General features: G+C 43.7%; 5 protein-coding genes across 12 annotated transcripts in view; 3 read left to right on the plus strand and 2 right to left on the minus strand.

Annotated features, from left to right (window-relative positions):
* The window catches only part of LOC139816866 (uncharacterized), a 184,404-nt gene extending 183,545 nt beyond the window's left edge, over window positions 1-859 (minus strand). For 2 of the 3 annotated variants that reach the window (XM_071784660.1, XM_071784658.1), the window contains exon 1: window positions 64-857. The gene's annotated coding sequence lies outside the window, so the exon portion shown is untranslated. Of the gene's footprint in view, window positions 1-63 lie in introns of all 3 variants that reach the window. The other variant, XM_071784661.1, reaches the window with a different exon arrangement.
* Window positions 860-1,459: 600 nt separating this feature from the next.
* LOC139816862 (uncharacterized) lies at window positions 1,460-5,451 on the plus strand. 2 transcript variants are annotated; one of them, XM_071784653.1, is made up of 6 exons: window positions 1,463-2,664; window positions 2,751-2,994; window positions 3,077-3,360; window positions 3,440-3,581; window positions 3,657-3,742; window positions 3,847-5,449. In XM_071784653.1, the coding sequence occupies exons 1-5, from the start codon at window positions 1,552-1,554 to the stop codon at window positions 3,710-3,712; spliced, it is 1,839 nt and encodes a 612-aa protein (XP_071640754.1). In that variant the 5' UTR covers window positions 1,463-1,551; the 3' UTR covers window positions 3,713-3,742; window positions 3,847-5,449. The 2 variants fall into 2 exon arrangements, 1 of the variants encoding a protein (XP_071640754.1); XR_011733099.1 differs by having other exon boundaries at window positions 1,460-2,664; window positions 3,440-3,742; window positions 3,847-5,451.
* A 1,337-nt stretch (window positions 5,452-6,788) lies between these two features.
* LOC139816308 (uncharacterized) lies at window positions 6,789-9,879 on the plus strand. The gene is made up of 6 exons (XM_071783721.1): window positions 6,789-7,445; window positions 7,541-7,790; window positions 7,873-8,123; window positions 8,203-8,341; window positions 8,417-8,502; window positions 8,607-9,879. The coding sequence occupies exons 1-5, from the start codon at window positions 6,789-6,791 to the stop codon at window positions 8,470-8,472; spliced, it is 1,353 nt and encodes a 450-aa protein (XP_071639822.1). The 3' UTR covers window positions 8,473-8,502; window positions 8,607-9,879.
* Window positions 9,880-11,424: 1,545 nt separating this feature from the next.
* Rpl32 (large ribosomal subunit protein eL32) lies at window positions 11,425-12,731 on the plus strand. The gene is made up of 4 exons (XM_071782937.1): window positions 11,425-11,559; window positions 11,742-11,854; window positions 12,102-12,254; window positions 12,529-12,731. The coding sequence occupies exons 2-4, from the start codon at window positions 11,762-11,764 to the stop codon at window positions 12,685-12,687; spliced, it is 405 nt and encodes a 134-aa protein (XP_071639038.1). The 5' UTR covers window positions 11,425-11,559; window positions 11,742-11,761; the 3' UTR covers window positions 12,688-12,731.
* A 299-nt stretch (window positions 12,732-13,030) lies between these two features.
* Pli (E3 ubiquitin-protein ligase pellino) lies at window positions 13,031-20,456 on the minus strand. 5 transcript variants are annotated; one of them, XM_071782932.1, is made up of 8 exons: window positions 19,548-20,449; window positions 16,618-16,811; window positions 15,118-15,300; window positions 14,805-15,036; window positions 14,137-14,343; window positions 13,761-14,048; window positions 13,348-13,679; window positions 13,031-13,224 (listed from the first exon to the last, which is right to left on the minus strand). In XM_071782932.1, the coding sequence occupies exons 2-8, from the start codon at window positions 16,650-16,652 to the stop codon at window positions 13,098-13,100; spliced, it is 1,404 nt and encodes a 467-aa protein (XP_071639033.1). In that variant the 5' UTR covers window positions 16,653-16,811; window positions 19,548-20,449; the 3' UTR covers window positions 13,031-13,097. The 5 variants fall into 5 exon arrangements, with proteins under 5 accessions (XP_071639033.1, XP_071639032.1, XP_071639034.1 ...); XM_071782931.1 differs by lacking the exon at window positions 16,618-16,811 and having other exon boundaries at window positions 20,392-20,456; XM_071782933.1 differs by lacking the exon at window positions 16,618-16,811.
* Window positions 20,457-20,552: the final 96 nt, after the last annotated feature.

Genomic DNA, 20,552 nt, shown 5'->3' on the forward strand with positions numbered 1-20,552 from the left:
GGCTGCCATGCTTGCAATATCGACATAAAAATTGAGGAAAAAATAAAGAACAAAATAACTCACCCTTTTCCTGGCACCTGCTCGTCCCGCTCCGACGAGATTCGCGTCTCGTTTGTTTCCGGAAAAATATCCCTTCGATGCCACGACACCCCGCAGATATTCATTTCGTTCTGGATTCACGATAATCACGATTCAAAACAAAGGTAGCGAAATTGGCGATCTAGGGGAAGTCTTTCTTTCCCTCCTTCCTTCCAGAATCACTTCACTTTTCGAAGAATTACGGTCCACAACCACAGCTCGAATCGAACTTTTACGTTCGTTCGACGAAACACGTACGATGAGTTCTCCCTCGCGAAACCGTTGACGACGCGGCCATTTTGTGCTCCGCGATATTCTCACTTTCCGCGTTATTTCCCGCGCGATAACGCGAGTCGCGCAATTTTCATATTCGTTCGCGAAACCACTCCTGGTTTCGGGCGGCCTCGGGTAACTTCGGATCTCGCGATACGATGTACACTAGTAACTTGGGCTCGTCCAATTTCGAGAGACGAATTTTCGGAGAATAACACCGCGACGGACTTTAGAGTTCAGATTTAACACTTGCCTGATGGTGGGCGACGAAGCTGTTATCGTCTGAGACAGTTTATTGTCCGATCTCGAACCGATATCCTCACTTTCCGCACTACTTTTCACACGATACGCGCGTCGCAACACACTCTTCGAATTCGTCCGCGAAACCACCGGCGCCTCGGCCGGCCTCGGGCGGCTTCGGCTCGTTTCGGATCTCGCGATACCAAGTGGACTAATAACTTGGAGCTCCTTCAATTTTGAGAGGCGAATTTTCGGAGAATAAGGTCGCGGCGGCCTTTCGAGTCAAGATTTAACACTTGCCTGATGGTGAGCGACGAAGCTGTTATCGTCTGAGATGATCTCGAACCGATATCCTCACTTTCCGCACTACTTTTCACACGATACGCGCGTCGCAACACACTCTTCGAATTCGTCCGCGAAACCACCGGCGCCTCGGCCGGCCTCGGGCGGCTTCGGCTCGTTTCGGATCTCGCGATACCAAGTGGACTAATAACTTGGAGCTCCTTCAATTTTGAGAGGCGAATTTTCGGAGAATAAGGTCGCGGCGGCCTTTCGAGTCAAGATTTAACACTTGCCTGATGGTGAGCGACGAAGCTGTTATCGTCTGAGATAGTTTATTGTCCGATCTCGCAGCGATATTCACACTGTCCGCACTACTTTCCACGCGATACGTGCGTCGCACACATTCTTCGAATTCGTTCGCGAAATTCCGCGAAACTGCCGACGCCTCGGGCGGCTTCGGAAGACTTCGGCTCGTCTCGGATCTCGCGATTGTTCAATCTCACCGAGACGAGCCGAAGTCTTCCGAAGCCGCCCGAGGCGTCGGCAGTTTCGCGCCTTCGCGGCATTTCGTGGCAATTCGAAGGTGCGACGCGTGTATCGCGTGGTACGATTTCTTCCTTGCGGGTCCCTGAAGCGCGTTATTACGCCGGCCGTATCGCGTGGTGTAAATCTCAAATCATGTCTGTACATGACTCGACCTCGCCGGATCTGGAGACCGGATTCGAGCCGCATCGTCGCCCGACGTTGAACTACGTTGACCTGATCACCCGGGCGATCACCAGCGCGCCCGATCGGCGGCTCACCGTCAAACAAATCTATAAATGGATGGTCCAGAACGTGCCCTCCTTGAAGGGTAGGGACGACGACCACAGCCAGACCCCTTGGAAGTGCAGCGTGCGCACGAACTTGTCGACCAAGTTCGAGAAAGTGAAGGGTGAAAAAAAGAAGAGTTGGTGGATGATAAAGCCGATAAAGCCCAATACGTCAAAATCCGCCCGTCGCAGAGGCGCGAGAAATCGGGACGACAGGTTCAGAGATGCTCCGAGGCTTTCGCCGCAGGGAGGCGAAAAGCAAAATATGACCGCGCCTACCGGCGCAGAAGTCGGCGGTGGTGGTGGTGGTGGAGGTGGTGGTGGAGGTGGCGGCGGCGGCGGCGGCGGCGGCGGCGGCGGCGGCGGTGGCGGCAGTGGCGGCAGTGGCAACGGTGGCGGCAGTGGTGATAACAGACTATTGGATGCTGCTGCTAGAAATATTCCCAATGTACAGGCGAACAATCCGCCTGGTAACAACGCTTTTGGCGGTTCCAGTTTCGGTGGCGGTAGAGATTTTGACGGAAGTTTTAGTAGAGGAGACGGCGATCGTGTTTCTGGTGGCAGCGGCGGTGGGTTCTCTGGAAATCAAGGCCAAATCGGTAGCGACAACCGACAGAAATCCAACGGTGGCGGCAGTGGTGATAACAGACTATTGGATGCTGCTGCTAGAAATATTCCCAATGTACAGGCGAACAATCCGCCTGGTAACAACGCTTTTGGCGGTTCCAGTTTCGGTGGCGGTAGAGATTTTGACGGAGGTTTTAGTAGAGGAGACGGCGATCGTGTTTCTGGTGGCAGCGGCGGTGGGTTCTCTGGAAATCAAGGCCAAAGCGGTAGCGACAACCGACAGTACTCCAACGGTGGCGGCAGTGGCAGCGGTGGTGACAATAAATTTGGAAACACCTATGGTCTTAGCACGCAACTTTTGGAGTCTTTAGGTATCAATGGTCCTCTGGTCAAAAGGGTCTTCGTCACAAACGTTAGTATGACGCAAGTAATATTTTAAAGAGCATGTACTTATATACTTATCGCATTGAGAAAATATACATGTGTCTGTTTATTCAGCTGGATGATAAAGTTGACGAGAAGAAGCTACTTGAAGTTTTCGAGTACTTCGGGGGGAAAGTGGTCCGTGCTGAATTGTGGAAACATGAGGATGGTAAATCAAGAGGTTCCGGTGTCGTGGAGTACGCACATCCGTTCCAATCGGTACTGGCCATCATGAACTTCCACAATCAACAGTTGTATGACAGAGACATGACCGTCAGACTTGACAATGCACCTGACATGTCACCTAAATTACCGGATGGTATTTACATATTCATCAGTCCGCGATAATGCGATCGGGCGATATGCTTACCGCTTCTATAAATAAAACTTTGTAAATCCAGGTTTAAAAGGAATCGGCATGGGACTCGAACCTGGTGATAACATACTATTGGATATTCCCAATGTACAGGCGAACAATTCGCCTGGCGGTCCGAACAACGCTTTTGGCGGTTCCAGTTTCGGTGGCGGTAGAGATTTTGACGGAGGTTTTAGTAGAGGAGACGGCGATCGTGTTTCTGGTGGCGGCGGCGGTGGGTTCTCTGGAAATCAAGGCCAAAGCGGTGGCGGCAACAGACAGAACTTCAATGGTTCAAGACCAATGTCAGATACTATACTTATAGGCAACGTATGTACTTCCGCTTCTGTTATTATATTTTTTCCATTTTTTTTAATGGCTTGATATGTAAATACAATTCTTGTTACAGCTACCTTCAGATATTGCGTTGCACTTGCTGTGTGATAAGTTCCATCAGAGCGGCTTCGGAGAGATAAAATTGGTGGAAATGACAGATGCCCATACGGGTATAGTACGGTTCGCATCTAAATGGGATGCTGAGCGTGCTGTGTGTATCCTTTTATTGCGCTTTATGCATAATAGAAAAAAATTTGTACGAACGGGTTTTCCTTAATGATAACAATTAGCCATGATGAATCAATCACGCATCGACGGAAGAACAATTGACGTGCGTCTGTACTAAGAATCAAAGAATAGCCCTGAGGGATTCAAGGTAACGTTAATAGAAAAGATTATTATATCGCCGTAACTCGATGCTTTAATCATAACTTATTGACGCAGCATGAGGAAGCTTATGTGTTTATGTGTCGTCTGCAGGATTCCACTCCCGATGATACTCGAAAATTCATCCTAGTTGTCTGGCAGAACTTAGGACAGGAAGTGAGAAGTGTCTGTCTTTGGAAGATCAGCAAGTCGTGTTTGTATAATGGCTACTCAACGTTGAAACGGGTCATGTCGGCTACTGACGATCACTTCACGCCCTCTCTCTTTTTATTTATCCCCTCTCAACTTTTTCAATTCTGTATTGTTTACCGCCAAATTATCGTTCCTATTTACAGAAGTCTACTACGTGTTCACTTCTTAAAATTCAGTTCTTTTTTTTTTCTAGCGATCGTGACTATAGTTTAGTTATTTAGGCTTAGGTTGCATGATGATTACTATAAGTTAGTAAGGTTTCTTTTACAGTGTGTAGATTATTCATTATTTACAGGTTATTTACAGTAATTAACGATTCTGTAGTCTGTAAGTCTTTACTTCTCAGTTATCACGACGAGAGATCGATCGGTTCGCTCCATCATTCCGATCATAATGTAACGCTCTACTCATTCGCAGCTGGGTCCAACCAAAGGATAGAGATTAATCTTTCATTCATGGGAAAAAAAATTTTTAACGTTGTAAAATCGCTATTCGCTCGAATTAGATTTCCGGCTTGCGTCTTATCGAGGTACGCTCGTTTAAAATCTTATTTTATGCAGATCGTGGACAATTTATGTGTTGGATTCTCGTCGCATCGTTCGCATTTATGCGTAAAGAAAAAGAAGCACGTGTTTGACAGGGGACAGCGCTTCGTCGCCACGACTTCTGCGGATGATCACATCATTTATTATTATTTTTATTTTGTTTTTTGTCGTACTACATACACAATTGTGTTTGCATCTTTGTAAGAATTATTTTAACGACCTAAATGAACCATACGAGAAATTTGCTTGTAATCGCAATATTTCGTAAGATCCCTTCTCGGTTCACTCAAGCTCGCTTCGAGATGACGCCTTTTGTACATCGGACGATCTAGATTTGGCTAAATTCTGCGTTTTATGTACATACAGTGGTATGTTTACCAAAAAGTAAAAATCGTGGCATCGAATAATCGCGTCGTGATCGCGTCTTTCTCTTAATCTCGTCTGTTCCTCGCAGAAACGTACGCGGACAAGACTTTGATTCCGGTACAATGGACGACGTTGCACTTGGTGACATTATTTTTTGGTAAACATAATTCTTCTTTCGCCATCTAGATCTCGAGGAACATTTTGTGCATTGTAACAATCTTGTATAACCAACACTCTCATAACAGTAATTGAATAAAATCCAAATCCGTTTTCGACTATAAAAAAAAAAGTATACTGGTCGTTGTGTTTTATTTCTGTGCTATTGTGTGAATTTTTTCTTATCTTTTTTTTTTTTAAGCGGTCACTTCTCGTCGGTTCGGTTGGATCTTATCAAGTGAGTTTTTAGCGTGCAATGCAACGCGTTTAACGGTACGAATTAATCGTAACTGTCCTGCAAACACGTTGTGTTTGTTACTGTGTAACGCTTTATTTCATTCTGTAATTACGTGCGAAAGTTAATTGCGAATATGTCGTACAACATCGGACGTTCCTCGTAATCGCGGACATTTCACTCTGTTAAGGCCATTGCACGTAACAAAGTTTTAGTCGTAATCGTAAGACCATAAGAAAATAGACCAATCACACTCGATTATTCTTCGAGCGCGAGGAGAATAATCAACTGTGATTGGTTTATTTTCTTACGGCCTTACGATTACGGCTAATCTTTGTTACGGCCTTTACGGAGATGGCGGGATCGTCAATCCGGTGTTGCGCCGGTTGCGCGGCACATCGCTGACACCGGACGTCGCTCGAAATCCGTTTCGCGCGCATCTCGCTGAAGTGCATCGAAAACGCAACGCTCGTAGTCTCGTACGATCATTGCCAGGTATGTGCATATTTTTTCGGCCCTGTAATTAGCTGCGTCAATTATCATTTTAATATTTATCGAAATAACTTGAATATTAGCTAGACGTTAGATAGTTGTTGAAGTTTGATAGTTGTTGACGCTACATATATATATCTACGATACTGGCTATTATACTTTGTGAATCGTAATATATCACATTCTAAGGAGTACGCGCATGTTTTTTCGTTCTTGTAATTAACTCTTGCAGTCCCGCATCTCTTACTCTTTTCCCGATAATTCGCTATTTCGACCAGAATTCCAATATTTATTTAAATATTTCTCGAACATTATCTGATGTTAAATAGCTTCATAATAAATCTTAAATTATGGCCGATTACGAGACGCGTCGCGACGATCGCGGAATCGCATTCGAATCACTTCCGTCGCAAGTGAACACACGCTCTTCGAATTCGTCCGCGAAACGTCTGGCGCTTCGGGCGGCCTCGGGCGGCTTCGGCTCGTTTCGGATCTCGCGATTGTTCAATCTCACCGAAACGAGCCGAAGTCTTCCGAACCCGCCCGAGGCGTCGGCAGTTTCGCGCCTTCGCGGAATTTCGTGGCAAAATTCGAAGGTGCGACGCATGGTTTATGGCTGATGCGAATACGAAAGGAAAGCTGTGCCAATAACGAGACGAAGAAGAAGAAGAAGGTGCGACGCGCGTATCGCGTGGTACGATTTCTTCCTTGCGGGTCCCTGAAGCGCGTTATTACGCCGGCCGTATCGCGTGGTGTAAATCTCAAATCATGGCTGTACATGACTCGACCTCGCCGGATCTGATGACCGGATTCGAGCTGTATCGTCGCGCGCAGTCCTTGAACTACGTCGACCTGATCACCCGGGCGATCACCAGCGCGCCCGATCGGCGGCTCACCGTCAAACAGGTATATAAGTGGATAGTCCAGAACGTGCCCTCCTTCAAGGGCAAGGTCGACGACCACAGCCAGACCCCCTGGAAGTGCAGCGTGCGCACCAACTTGTCGAACAACTTCAAGCTAGAGAAGGAAAATGGGAAGGTTGGTGGATAATGAAGCCCAATACGTCAAAATCCGCCCGTCGCAGAGGCGGCCGTTCGAAGCCCACGTCCAGTCGGTCCAGTTCCAGCAGTAGCGTTAGAGAGGATCTAGACCTAAGATTCCCGGACAGTCCCTTGCCGTCCGGCGAGTACGGCCGTTTAACGACAGGTCGTAACAACGATAGAAATCAGGACGACAGGTTCAGAGATGCTCCGAGGCTTTCGCCGCAGGGAGGCGAAAAGCAAAATATGACCGCGCCTACCGGCGCAGAAGTCGGCGGTGGTGGTGGTGGAGGTGGCGGCGGCGGCGGCGGCGGCGGCGGCGATGGTGGCGGTGGTGATAACAGACTATTGGATGCTGCTGCTAGAAATATTCCCAATGTACAGGCGAACAATCCGCCTGGTAACAACGCTTTTGGCGGTTCCAGTTTCGGTGGCGGTAGAGATTTTGACGGAGGTTTTAGTAGAGGAGACGGCGATCGTGTTTCTGGTGGCAGCGGCGGTGGGTTCTCTGGAAATCAAGGCCAAAGCGGTAGCGACAACCGACAGAACTCCAACGGTGGCAGCGGTGGTGACAATAAATTTGGAAACACCTACGGTCTTAGCACGCAATTTTTGGAGTCTTTAGGTATCAATGGTCCTCTGGTCAAAAGGGTCTTTGTTACAAACGTTAGTATGACGCAAGTAATATTTTAAGAGCATGTACTGGCATGTACTTATATACTTATCGCATTGAGAAAATATACATGTGTCTGTTTATTCAGCTGGATGATAAAGTTGACGAGGAGAAGCTACTTGAAGTTTTCAAGTTGGCTGGGGAAGTTTTGTCTGTTGAATTGTGGAAAGATAAGGATGGTAAATCAAGAGGTTCCGGTATCGTGGAATATGCTCACCCGTTCCATTCGGTACAGGCCATCTTGTTGTTCCACGATCAACAGTTGTATAACAGAGACATGACCGTCAGACTTTACAAGGCTAATGAACAACCTAACATGCCGCTTAAATTACCGGAAGGTATTGTACATATTCATCAGTCCGCGATATTGCGATCGGGCGATATGCTTACCGCTTCTATAAATAAAACTTTGTAAATCAGGTTTAAAAGGAATCGGCATGGGACTCGGAGCTGGACTACAGACGAACAATTCGCCTGGCGGTAACGCTTTTGGCGGTTCCAGTTTCGGTGGCGGTAGAGATTTTGACGGAAGTTTTAGTAGAGGAGACGGCGATCGTGTTTCTGGTGGCAGCGGCGGTGGGTTCTCTGGAAATCAAGGCCAAAGCGGTAGCGACAACCGACAGAACTCCAATGGTTCAAGACAAATGTCAGATACTATACTTATAGGCAACGTATGTACTTCCGCTTCTGTTATTATATTTTTTCCATTTTTTTTAATGGCTTGATATGTAAGTACAATTCTTGTTACAGCTACCTTCAAATACTGCGTTGCACTTGCTGTGTAATAAGTTCCGTCAGATCGTCGGAGAGATAAAATTCATGGAAATGAGAGGTGCCCATATGGGTATAGTACGGTTCGCATCTAAATTGGATGCTGAGCGTGCTGTGTGTATCCTTTTATTGCGCTCTATGCAAAATAGAAAAAAATTTGTACGAACGGGTTTTCCTCAATGATAGCAATTAGACATTATGAATGAAGTATGCATCGACGGAAGAACAATTGACGTGTGTCTGTACTAAGAATCAAAGAATAGCCCTGAGGGATTCAAGGTAACGTTAATAGAAAAGATTATTATATCGCCGTAACTCGATGCTTTAATCATAACTTATTGACGCAGCGTGAGGAAGCTTATGTGTTTATGTGTCGTCTGCAGGATTCCACTCCCGATGATACTCGAAAATTCATCCTAGTTGTCTGGCAGAACTTAGGACAGGAAGTGAGAAGTTTCTATCTTTGGAAGATCAGCAAGTCGTGTTTGTATAATGGCTACTCAACGTTGAAACGGTCATGTCGGCCACTGACGATCACTTCACGCCCTCTCTCTTTTTCTTTATCTCCTCTCAACTTTTTCAATTCTGTATTTACCGCCAAATTATCGTTCCTATTTACAGAAGTCTACTACGTGTTCACTTCTTAAAATTCAGTTCTTTTTTTTTCTAGCGATCGTGACTATAGTTTAGTTATTTAGGCTTAGGTTGTATGATGATTACTATAAGTTAGTAAGGTTTCTTTTACAGTGTGTAGATTATTCATTATTTACAGGTTATTTACAGTAATTAATGATTCTGTAGTCTGTAAGTCTGTACTTCTTAGTTATCACGACGAGAGATCGATCGGTTCGCTCCATCATTCCGATCATAATGTAACGCTCTGCTCATTCGCAGCTGGGTCCAACCAAGGGATAGAGATTAATCTTTTATTCATGGGAAAAAAAAATTTTTAACGTAAAATTGCTATTCGCTCGAATTAGATTTCCGGCTTGCGTCTTATCGAGGTACGCTCGTTTAAAATCTTATTTTATGCAGATCGTGGACAATTTATGTGTTGGATTCTCGTCGCATCGTTCGCATTTATGCGTAAAGAAAAAGAAGCACGTGTTTGACAGGGGACAGCGCTTCGTCGCCACGACTTCTGCGGATGATCACATCATTTATTATTATTTTTATTTTGTTTTTCGTCGTACTACATACACAATTGTGTTTGCATCTTTGTAAGAATTATTTTAACGACCTAAATGAACCATACGAGAAATTTGCTTGTAATCGCAATATTTCGTAAGATCCCCTCTCGGTTCACTCAAGCTCGCTTCGAGATGACGCCTTCTGTACATCGGACGATCTAGATTTGGCTAAATTCTGCGTTTTATGCACAGTGGTATGTTTACCAAAAAGTAAAAATCGTGGCATCGAATAATCGCGTCGTGATCGCGTCTTTCTCTTAATCTCGTCTGTTCCTCGCAGAAACGTACGCGGACAAGACTTTGATTCCGTACAATGGACGAATTTGCACTTGGTGACATTATTTTTTGGTAAAACATAATTCTCCTCTCGCCATCTAGATCTCGAAGAACATTTTGTGCATTGTAACAATCTTGTATAACCAACACTCTCATAACAGTAATTGAATAAAATCCAAAATTGACTATAAAAAAAAGTATATTGGTCGTTGTGTTTTATTTCTGTGCTATTGTGTGAATTTTTTTCTTATTTTTTTTTTTTAAAGCGGTCACTGCTCGTTTGGATGGATCTTGTCAAGTGAGTTTTTAGCATGCAATGCAACGCGTTTAACGGTACGAATTAATCGTAACTGTCCTGCAAACACGTTGTGTTTGTTACTATGTAACGCTTTATTTCATTCTGTAATTACGTGCGAAAGTTAATTGCGAATATGTCGTACAACATCGGACGTTCCTCGTAATCGCGGACATTTCGCTCTGTTAAGGCCATTGCACGTAACAAAGTTTAGTCGTAATCGTAAGGCCATAAGAAATAGACCAATCACACTCGATTATTCTTCGAGCGCGAGGAGAATAATCAACTGTGATTGGTTTATTTCTTACGGCCTTACGATTACGGCTAATCTTTGTTACGTGCAATGGCCTTTACGGAGATGACGGGATCGTCAATCCGGTGTTGCGCCGGTTGCGCGGCACATCGCTGACACCGGACGTCGCTTGAAATCCGTTTCGCGCGCATCTCGCTGAAGTGCATCGAAAACGCAACGCTCGTACGATTATTGCCAGGTATGTGCATATTTTTTCGGTCCTGCAATTAGCTGCGCCAATTATTATTTAATATTTATCGAAATAACTTGAATATAGCTAGACGTTAGATATTGTTGAGTTTGATAGTTGTTGACGCTACATATATATATCTACGATACTGGCTATTATACTTTGTGAATCGTAATATATCACATTCTAAGGAGTACGCGCATGTTTTTTCGTTCTTGTAATTAACTCTTGCAGTCCCGCATCTCTTACTCTTTTCCCGATAATTCGCTATTTCGACCAGAATTCCAATATTTATTTAAATATTTCTCGAACATTATCTGATGTTAAATAGCTTCATAATAAATCTTAAATTATGGCCGATTACGAGACGCGTCGCGACGATCGCGGAATCGCATTCGAATCACTTCCGTCGCAAGTGAATAGCTTCATAATAAATCTTAAATTATGGCCGATTACGAGACGCGTCGCGACGATCGCGGAATCGCATTCGAATCACTTCCGTCGCAAGTGAACACACGCTCTTCGAATTCGTCCGCGAAACGTCTGGCGCTTCGGGCGGCCTCGGCGTGGGGCTTCGGCTATCAGCTACTACACTGGTCAAGTTGGCTACTGCGTAGTCAAGCTCGCCAACATTCGGCTTTCTTCTATCTTATTGAATGAGCAACATAAACGAACTATAAACCTTCACATAAATTTCCATTGTAATAAAACGCACAGATATCGATGGATTTTTTGCTTCGCTTTTTTATTGCTTATTATATTCTTAATAAAAATCATTTTTTAGAACAAAATATATAATTTTTTATTACCTTTATATCTCTTTAATATTTAATTTATCATTTTAAAGAATATAAATTTTTATTATTTAAGATGATAAAAATATTTAGCGATAATAATTTATTCTTTCGACTAGTCAAAAGTTGTCCAAACTCTCGACGAGAAAAGAGCTCTTCCTGCTCTTCTCTAAGCGCTTGTTTCCGCTCTGTAGTTCTGTTGTATTCCACGACGGGAAAGCGAGGCCAGCGAGGGTAATCGTGAATCCTAACCCTAACCTCTTTCCCTACCTTTCCCGTTTTCGACATATTAGCGAGCGGTATGTATCACGCGGAAAATCCGTATTTTCCACGATAATCGTCAACGAGACGAGCATAGTACGAAAACTGATCAATTGTTGACGATTTTCTGAAGTGTGAGAATGTAATATTTTTAAGCGCGAGGTATAAGCGGAATAACTTATGACCGAAATGATTTGGATTTCTGTCTGTTGTGTTTCAGTGAAACGCTAAACCTTCAAAATGTCCATCCGACCGGTCTATCGACCTAAAATCGTGAAGAAGAGGACGAAGAAGTTCATCAGACATCAGAGTGACAGATATGATAAACTCAAGGTAGGTATATCTCTCGCTTCGTCCCCTCAAATTGCGTATAAACGTGTTTGTAAAGTTTGGTTATGCTGCCTACATTGTACAGCATTGTTATATAGCATGTAGTAACTTATATACATTTAATTTTATTTAACATTATATATTTATCTTGCTTATTCAAACTATTATTCTTCTAGAGAGATTTGTTTTTTAGATTAACCAATTATTAGCGTAAAGTGTATGTATAAAATATGTTGCGTACATTTTGCAGCGCAACTGGCGTAAACCAAAAGGTATCGATAATAGAGTCCGCAGGCGTTTCAAGGGTCAGTACTTGATGCCCAACATTGGTTATGGTAGCAACAAGAAAACTCGTCACATGCTACCAACCGGCTTCCGCAAGGTCCTTGTACATAACGTGAAGGTAAATGTTGCTTTTAAAAAGAATCTTTTTAAAAATCAATGAACTTGGGATTTGTATAGACAGAGTGATGATTTAACTTTAGTTCTACTAAGATTTCGAATGTCGACTTTTCTTACAATATGAAAATATGTATTTCAAGAGTTTTTATTATTCAAAATATGTAAATAGCATTACACGAGTTGGCTACAGTTAGAAAACAAGTACATTATCTTGTGCAGCTGCATATTTATGTATTTCTTGATAAAGTACATGTACAAAAACTGATTCTTTACAGGAACTGGAAGTTTTAATGATGCAAAATCGCAAGTTCTGCGCAGAGATTGCACATGGGGTTAGCAGTAAGAAAAGGAAAACCATTGTCGAGCGTGCTCAACAACTTTCGATACGCGTAACCAATGCCAGTGCACGTTTACGTTCGGAAGAGAACGAGTAAGCATTACTTTACGTGTATTTTGGAAATAAAATATTAAAAACATATATCTCCTGTCTAGTCTTCTATAATTTCTTAGTGGTATCTTCGACCATTCTATGACAAACATTCTCAAAATTACAAGACCGTCGGACTTCTTGCAAATCATATATGACAACAATAAGCTTTTTAACATTGCAAGATTTATTCATTATTAATTAAAATTGACTGTTATATACATTTACCAATTTACTAGTAAATTACATAATCGCGAATAGTTGCGTACAGTATATTACATCATTCTATGATATATAAAAAAGAAAAATGGAAATGTCTGTGGGTATTCAGTACAATCGCTCTTTCTCGGTTGAGTTTAATAATCCTTATATTTCTTAAGAAGTTATTAATTTCTACATGTAAGATATTTTATATTTTCAATCTACATTATCCTGAAAAATTAGTTTTACATATCCTGGCGTTCCCTCGAGCGGTACCGCGCAGAAGGGACAGATCGCGATATAGCCGTTTGTGCCGTGTGGAATGGCTACTTTTTCCCAGTATCTGCAAAACAGAAAAGAACAAACAGCAAATGAGAAAATCGTGGAAAAACGAATAACATGCTTGAAATGTACCTATAACTTATTCAAAAGTGTAAAGGATTAGCGATTGACGCGCGTTACTAACTTGACAGTTTTCTCTGTAGCCATATGTCCACAGGGACTAAATGCGTAAGTGGGCGGTCCGCAGTCTACGTAAAAGGCAGGCTCTATTCCCATAGACAATTTGACTACCGCCCCTGCGACAAGGCACATGGGACACCTTCTCGTAACCTTATCCTTTTCCTGGCCCCAATCGTGATGCCCTTGTACATGACCGCATTTAAGGTAAACGTATGGCTGCTGCTGCGTCGAATCCGAAGCTGCTTTGCGTGGTATGACCAAGGTGTTCAAGCCCACAGGGCACTGCGGCCTGCCGGCGTTTATAGCGTCAACTAATTCCTCTAGATCCTGTTTCGTCTGTGAGAAAAACGTTCAATCAGCGAATGTAAATTTTGCAATATGACTTTATAAAATCTTTCCAAAAACGTTGTAAATTACCGGAGACTTCGCGAGGCCTTCGGCTGATCGCCAGAGCAAAGTAGCGCCACAGAGGTCGATGAGAGTACCATCTTGCAGAACATTGCTCTCATCTTCCACGACATTACCCTTCTGCTGAGCGCTCCTACTTTCTCTGAGCGAGAAAACTCCGCCACCTACGCTAACTTCCCGCCAGAAACCGCATTGGGCCTCACCACCACAGAACTGGCCCCGCGGATGCATTATCAGGACTCCGTTTGTCGTAAGTCCATCGATCTCGCGATTTTCCTGCCATTTGGTTGCTTTTTCCTGCGTAAGATTGTTGATAAAGTTCCTGTTCTTTTGCTAAATTAGATGTACTAAGTCCGTACGATCAATCGTAGATTCCGGATCTCACCCCTAAAAATATGTTCCTCGAACTGTCGAAGCCCGCGGCATAGATCCTGGCGACTCTAGGGTCCGATCGGTCCGCCAGGATTCGACAAGCGAACCTGCTGATGGTGCTTTGGGCGACGCGTCCTTCGTTAGCAGGCCCGCCGTCGCCACCGCCCGCACACGTGTCCATCACTACGAAATCGATTGGCGACTCGGACGAACGACCGATCTATCGGACACATGAGATTTAGAATTATACATCACATATGTAAAACTACATATGGTGGGGTAAGAGCCCATAGTGGTGTAAGCCAAATTTTTTTAAATATTGACTCGTGTGCACAGATGCAATTTAGTTGCATCTATGCACACGAGTCATAATTTATAGTCTAATTTATATATTGTACAGATATTTTAAGCTTTTACCCCTTCATATAATGAAATAATGAACACACTGATATGAAAAGTTAATAAAGAAACTAACAATAAAGGCTCATGCACAATGAAGGAATAAGGAACAAGGAATAAAACATAGAGAGAATTCATAGTCGCATATTATTTCAAGACGGTCTTGAAATAAGATGCGACTATGAATTCTCTCTATGTTTAATTTCTTGTTGCTAATTCCTCTCATTATGAGCATGAATCCTAACTCTGTGAAACCCATAAGATAGAGTATTTCGGGTTTACCTGAAACATGTCCGTTTTTTCATCTTCCGTGTATTCGACAATAACAGCCTGTGTCCGGGAGAGTGTGTACGAAATCGAGTGCTGCTTCGTGTTGAGAATGGCTTGCGAACTGTGGGGCGTTTTAACGATGTAGTGCTTGCTACGTTTAACACCATTTGGCACGGGTCTTTTGTATAATACGAATTTACTTCTCCTTCTTCCCCTATCACCAGGTGGAAGGTAGCCATTGTACCTGTGAAAGTCGTCAGAAAGATTCGTTAGTCGATTAACCTTCTGCTTTCTTTCATCCGCTTAATTTGCTGGAAATCCTTACCCAAGTATAACTAGTTCGCCGTATTTCACTAATTGTTTGGGCTTTTCATGATGATAACTGTGAGATCGGTGTGGATTGCCATGTGAATGGCTGTGACTGTGTATATTGCGTGGACTGTGAGGTGCACCGACTGTCTCACCTTCTTCCACGAGCAATGGGCTCTCGCTACTACCGCCGTCGGATCTAATTGTGAAACATACGGTATAATAAACCGTTCGTACATAAACACATAGGGTGATCTTCCACTACCACTTTTTTTCAAAGATTCTTATTGACGCTAAATAGATTCTCCGATGAATTCGAAGTCGGTTTTTTTTACAAATAAAAGAATATATTAACTGCAAATATTTTTCGATATTAAATACTATAGTAATCAAGCATCAAATTAAACCTCTGTTAGAAATTGAAATTAATTGTTGGGGAATGGGTTTATCGTTTATTTGTAGTTTCGAGGCTTAATTTGCTGAGATATTTAATAACTTCATAATTAGACTCTTTTTTATTAAAGTAATTATGAATTTGTTTCTATTTTGATTTGTAATACTTATGGCTGAAAGAAATGATGGTAGTGGCATATCAACCTATACAGAATAATGTGACAAATTATTGAGATATATTTGTTAATTCTTTGTAAAACAACTAATTTAACCAAGAACCAATTGCAAAGTAGCACTATAAATCTTATTAAGCCCATGAAGCAGTGAGAGCTCTCATTTTATTAAAATTTTTACAGGAAGGAAAGATAAATCCTCAGAAACAATGCAGTCATAATAGCCCTAGTTAGGAGATCTTAAGAGTAAAATGTGGAGGATGAATAATCATGTAGTACACGTTGCGTTAAAACTGTACAAATTATACTCATTCCCTGAGCGCTTCCCTAATCTTGCATAATTGTAGCTACCACCAAGGAAAAGGAGATTTCATTTGGAGATTAAAACAGGATTAATATGTTAATAACTTATGGAAACGTTGAACAGAAGGATGTCTGTAACCGGAAATACTTTCTAGTCCCAAAAAGCAAAAAGATATCAGATATGGGTGAGACTGTACAGCGAAGTTTCAGTATTTTTCAGTATTTTATGCCGAGAGCGAGGTGACTTGATATTGTTAATATATTCGCATTAAGACCTAAATCGTCAGATGAATGTATTTGGCACGCTTTCTTTTGTAATTTTGCCATCATTCAGAGATAGCGGCACGGCATTTCGAGCCTGCCGATTTTGCGAGTGAAGGAAGCGCTTGATACATCACCTTGTCGCACATATCTGTACAGCCAATCTGTCCCGTTTACTTTATTCTCTACAAAGTAATTCTTTACAAAAGAAGCTTATTTTCGTTTTCGTCACAAACGTGACGGCACGCTTCGTGTGTTTTCTTTACAAACGGTGCGTTTTCTACAAGAAAATCCAAATCGCATCTGAACACAAAGCCGTGATAGAGAAAAGAATTAGTTTTGTCGTGGCTTACATTACGTAATATGTAAACCGTAGGCTTACTTACCGCGAAGGGTATGGAATGCGTTTAGTTACTGGCATCCTCCTTTCAGTGGGACTTATAGACTACTACTTCCACACATGGTACTTGAAAGGGTAACTTGGTAAGAGGACGGGCAGTCTTAAGGATCTTCACGCGGTTGCAGACATATCTGAGCAATTGCATTTGCACGCGGCAAGCTGCGAATTGGTAATTATGATCTGCAATGAGAAACAATTCAATATAAAGATCATAATTAATCGTCAACTCTCTTTTTTCTATCTATTCGCCGAGCGAGCTGCGCCCCGGCGTAACTTTTTGCGTAATAAAATTTTTCATATCCGTGGAAAGTGCGCGCCTAGTCGCGCCCGTCTTTGCCTCGTAACTCTGCTATTGTTAACAAAGTGAATCTTTGCTTCGGTTCTCTTAGCTCTTGCGTGACACGCTGTCATTCCTACAATTTTAACGTCGGATACGCTTCGACGAACAGGTCTAGAAATTATGTTAAATACGGTCTAGAAATTAAGTTGACTTTGGCGCGTCAAAAATTCTCGATTGACATTTCTCTCGTTTATTTCATTATTTCTAATCGTACCGGGTATTCCTACCGAATCATCCTCAAATTTTCTCTATAGACACCTACAGACAAATGGGCTATTACGACTGCTGTTTACGATAACTTACAATAGTTAATACACGTTTACGCGTGTTACGAAAATTCTACATAGCAATACATAGCTTTATCTTGAAATAAAGTTCTGTAATAATTTGTGAAATGAAGAATGTCAAGCACATAACACATACAACCAGAGCATGCGGCTAAAAATGCACCAGAAAAGCCCGTTTAGAAATTTCCTCTTCGACAGATCTGAGGCAGATCGATTGCACACATAAGATAACACAGAACACCAACTGCTTTGCAATAACGATTACAATTTTTCAACAAGATAATCATCAATCCTATTCGATTAGTTTACAAAATAGCGATTTTATGGAAGTTGTTCATTTTTTAAATGCGTTATTCTGGTATTATTCGCGACGGAGGTTCAATGGTGCTGTTCAGAGAGTAGAGTCATGTCTCTCCGCGAGGTAATCAACAACTTTCGGTTTCGACAATAGCGGACAATTAGCGGCCGCGTGCGAGTCATCGCGAAGAATGAGTGTCAGCAGATATTCTCTACGATCAAAATACGCTTATCGCGCGCGGGATAAACACACGTTCTTTCGCAACCACTTGGACAGTGCCGTACCAAGTTACATTGATGACCTAAAAAGATTTACATTTCGTCCATTATACTCGCGCAATCACGAATAAAGCGATTCTCGCCGACAGTTGCGGTGTCCCCGAGTTTTCGACAAGATTCCCTCGCGATTCCTTTCATCACCGAACAAGATCGGTAATTTTATCGAGTTCGAACCTTCGTGCGATACTTATAGCGTTTTTCACTGGCAGAGCTGGTGCGCATTCAGTGCACATTAAAGCCGTCGCACACAAACCAACGTAAAGTGTATGTTTAATCTAAACGGGTTAAATAATGAAATCCTCAATTTTCTTTATTGCACTATTTGGTAAAATATGTACTGGGTATTTTATCAGTCGAAATATTTGCATTTTACTTTAAATATTAGAGATTAAATCAGTGTACAACGGCTTTAATGTGCACTGAGTGCGCACCAGTTCTGCCAGTGAAAAACGCTATTAGATAAAAACGATTTGGTGTTGTTCGGTATACGCGGGCGCCACTTTTAAAATAAATATATATCTTTTGTACCTTAAAGAATAGTACCTCCAGTTTTTGTCGAAATGGAATTAATTTACTTTTTCCAACACAGGAGCTTAAGTTGTATAATGATATAAAGAGTTTTATGCCCTTACTAATTCCTAAGATACAATATTTAGAAAAAATCGTATTAGAAATTTTCGTAGAAAAAAATAAAACTTTAAACCTTGTTTTCCCTAAATTTATAATAATGGAAATCCAAGTTGAGAGAGACGGGCTAAATATAATAACGATTCTTTACAAACAGTAAATTTAATTACCATTACTCCAATGAATAGTGCAAATAATCGATGTACTTAAAAAAAAATAAATAAAATAAGAAATGGCGTCCGTATAATGAACAGGTACTAAAATTTTTTTTTATTCTCGAGGCTCGCGAGATTCCGTCTCGAGCATTCGGATCGGAAATTGAACCCGCCGGAACTACGGCGGTTCTCGTTTGTCTTACTGACAAATGTTGCGCCTTTCAGCTCTCCTACATCTCCGAAAACGGAGCAAAGTACGGACCGCTCTCGCGGAAGAGGAGAAAAGCAAGGTCGCGACGAGGAAGAGAGGAGAGTGTGCGACGAGCGTGACCGAGGACTTTCAAAATATTAGGCGAGCTAGCGGAACCGTTCGCGGGCACCTGTGCTCGCGGGGGAGCCCCTCCGCGATGATCGCGCGGACAAAAGACACAATGAACGGGGCGGAGAGGAGGAGGAGGAGGAGGAAAAGCGATCACATGCACCGAGCCGATATCACTGCACCAGTCTCCGCGTCTGCGAGAGATAACGTTCCCGCGATCTCTGCGCGTCCTGTGTGTTTGGTAAATATCCGATGCACACAGGCGCACGTCGGCGTGCGTGTGTGTACACACGCATATTTGCACGTACGCCGAACGACGCAGTATCGTATCGGTTGCAGACAGGAAAATCGCAACGGTGCACTGCGGCACGTCGATCGGCGACACGATTTGTCTCGTGCAGTGCTATCGACCGCGCGCGGGGAGGAGGGTGTATCTCCCTCTCCCTCACTCTTTCTCTCTCTCTCTCTCGCTCTTTCTCTCTCTCTCTCTCTCTCTCTCTCTCTCTCACACACACACACACACACACACACACACACACACGCTCTCTGTCTCATTCTTTCAGTTTCGGGAAGACTACGGGGGCGGGGGTATTAAATGGCAGATCGTTTTACCGTATCACCATCGTGGCACGCTCCGCATTCGAGCACGACCTCGCTGCGACGAGCACGTTTAAAGAATGTCCTTCTCCGATCGAGCGAACGTCCGATCTCTTTGGGAGACGCGGCGGCACACTCTTCCACCTTGCCGCCCCCCCTTTACTTTCCCGAGGAGTCGTCCTCCGAATAATGACGATATGCAATGACGTTGAATGGAGCGCGCGCCGCCCCACGGGCTCTCACTCTTCCGTCTTCCTCGGATCGTCGCGATCCATCGTGTTTACACCAGGAGCGACGGCGACGGTCCACGGGTGGAACGGCGATACCCCATGATCGCGGGCGCGTGTTACGCGGGTGTCATATCGATCACGCCGAACGCCAAACCGACGTCCGTCTCTATCGCTTCTTCCGCGGCGTTATTTCACCTTTCCCACCCTCCCCCGGAGTTCGATCGTCGCTCTCGTTATGCGGAACACGTTTGTTTTGCACGCTTGTCGCGCGCGACGATACGACGACGAGGACGACGACGGCGGCGACGGGGTCGCGGGATGGTTGACGGTGGCTGCGCCTCCGCGGAGCGCGCGATGACACAGGCACCCACGCACCCACGCACGCGGAGTACAATACAACACAACACAAACGCGACGCGACGCGACGCGACACACGCACGTATAGACTGGCGTAGACACGCAACTATCCGACTCCGGACAGTCCAGACGCGACTCCGATATTTGCCGAGCGTACGCGCAGCGGAATCGCGGAGATGGAATTGCCTCTGAGTCGCGCGCACACGGACAGGATCGCGAAACGCGTCGCTCGGTTCCTCGCGGAAAGGTGTCGAGCGAGAAAATCGGATTACCGCGATCCGAACTCGTCCGATGCGTCCGTGTCCAATGCGAGAGACGCCATGTTGCTGCGATCAGATAGATCGGAGCGCGTCGCGCGATTGGTCAATCCTCTTCCGGCGCGTGCTTCAGGCGGCGCGGCGGCGCGAATTTTCGCCCGAGCGAACCTTGGTCG

This window comes from Temnothorax longispinosus, chromosome 7, assembly GCF_030848805.1.
Source record: "Temnothorax longispinosus isolate EJ_2023e chromosome 7, Tlon_JGU_v1, whole genome shotgun sequence".
Classification (NCBI taxonomy): Eukaryota; Metazoa; Arthropoda; class Insecta; order Hymenoptera; family Formicidae; genus Temnothorax; species Temnothorax longispinosus.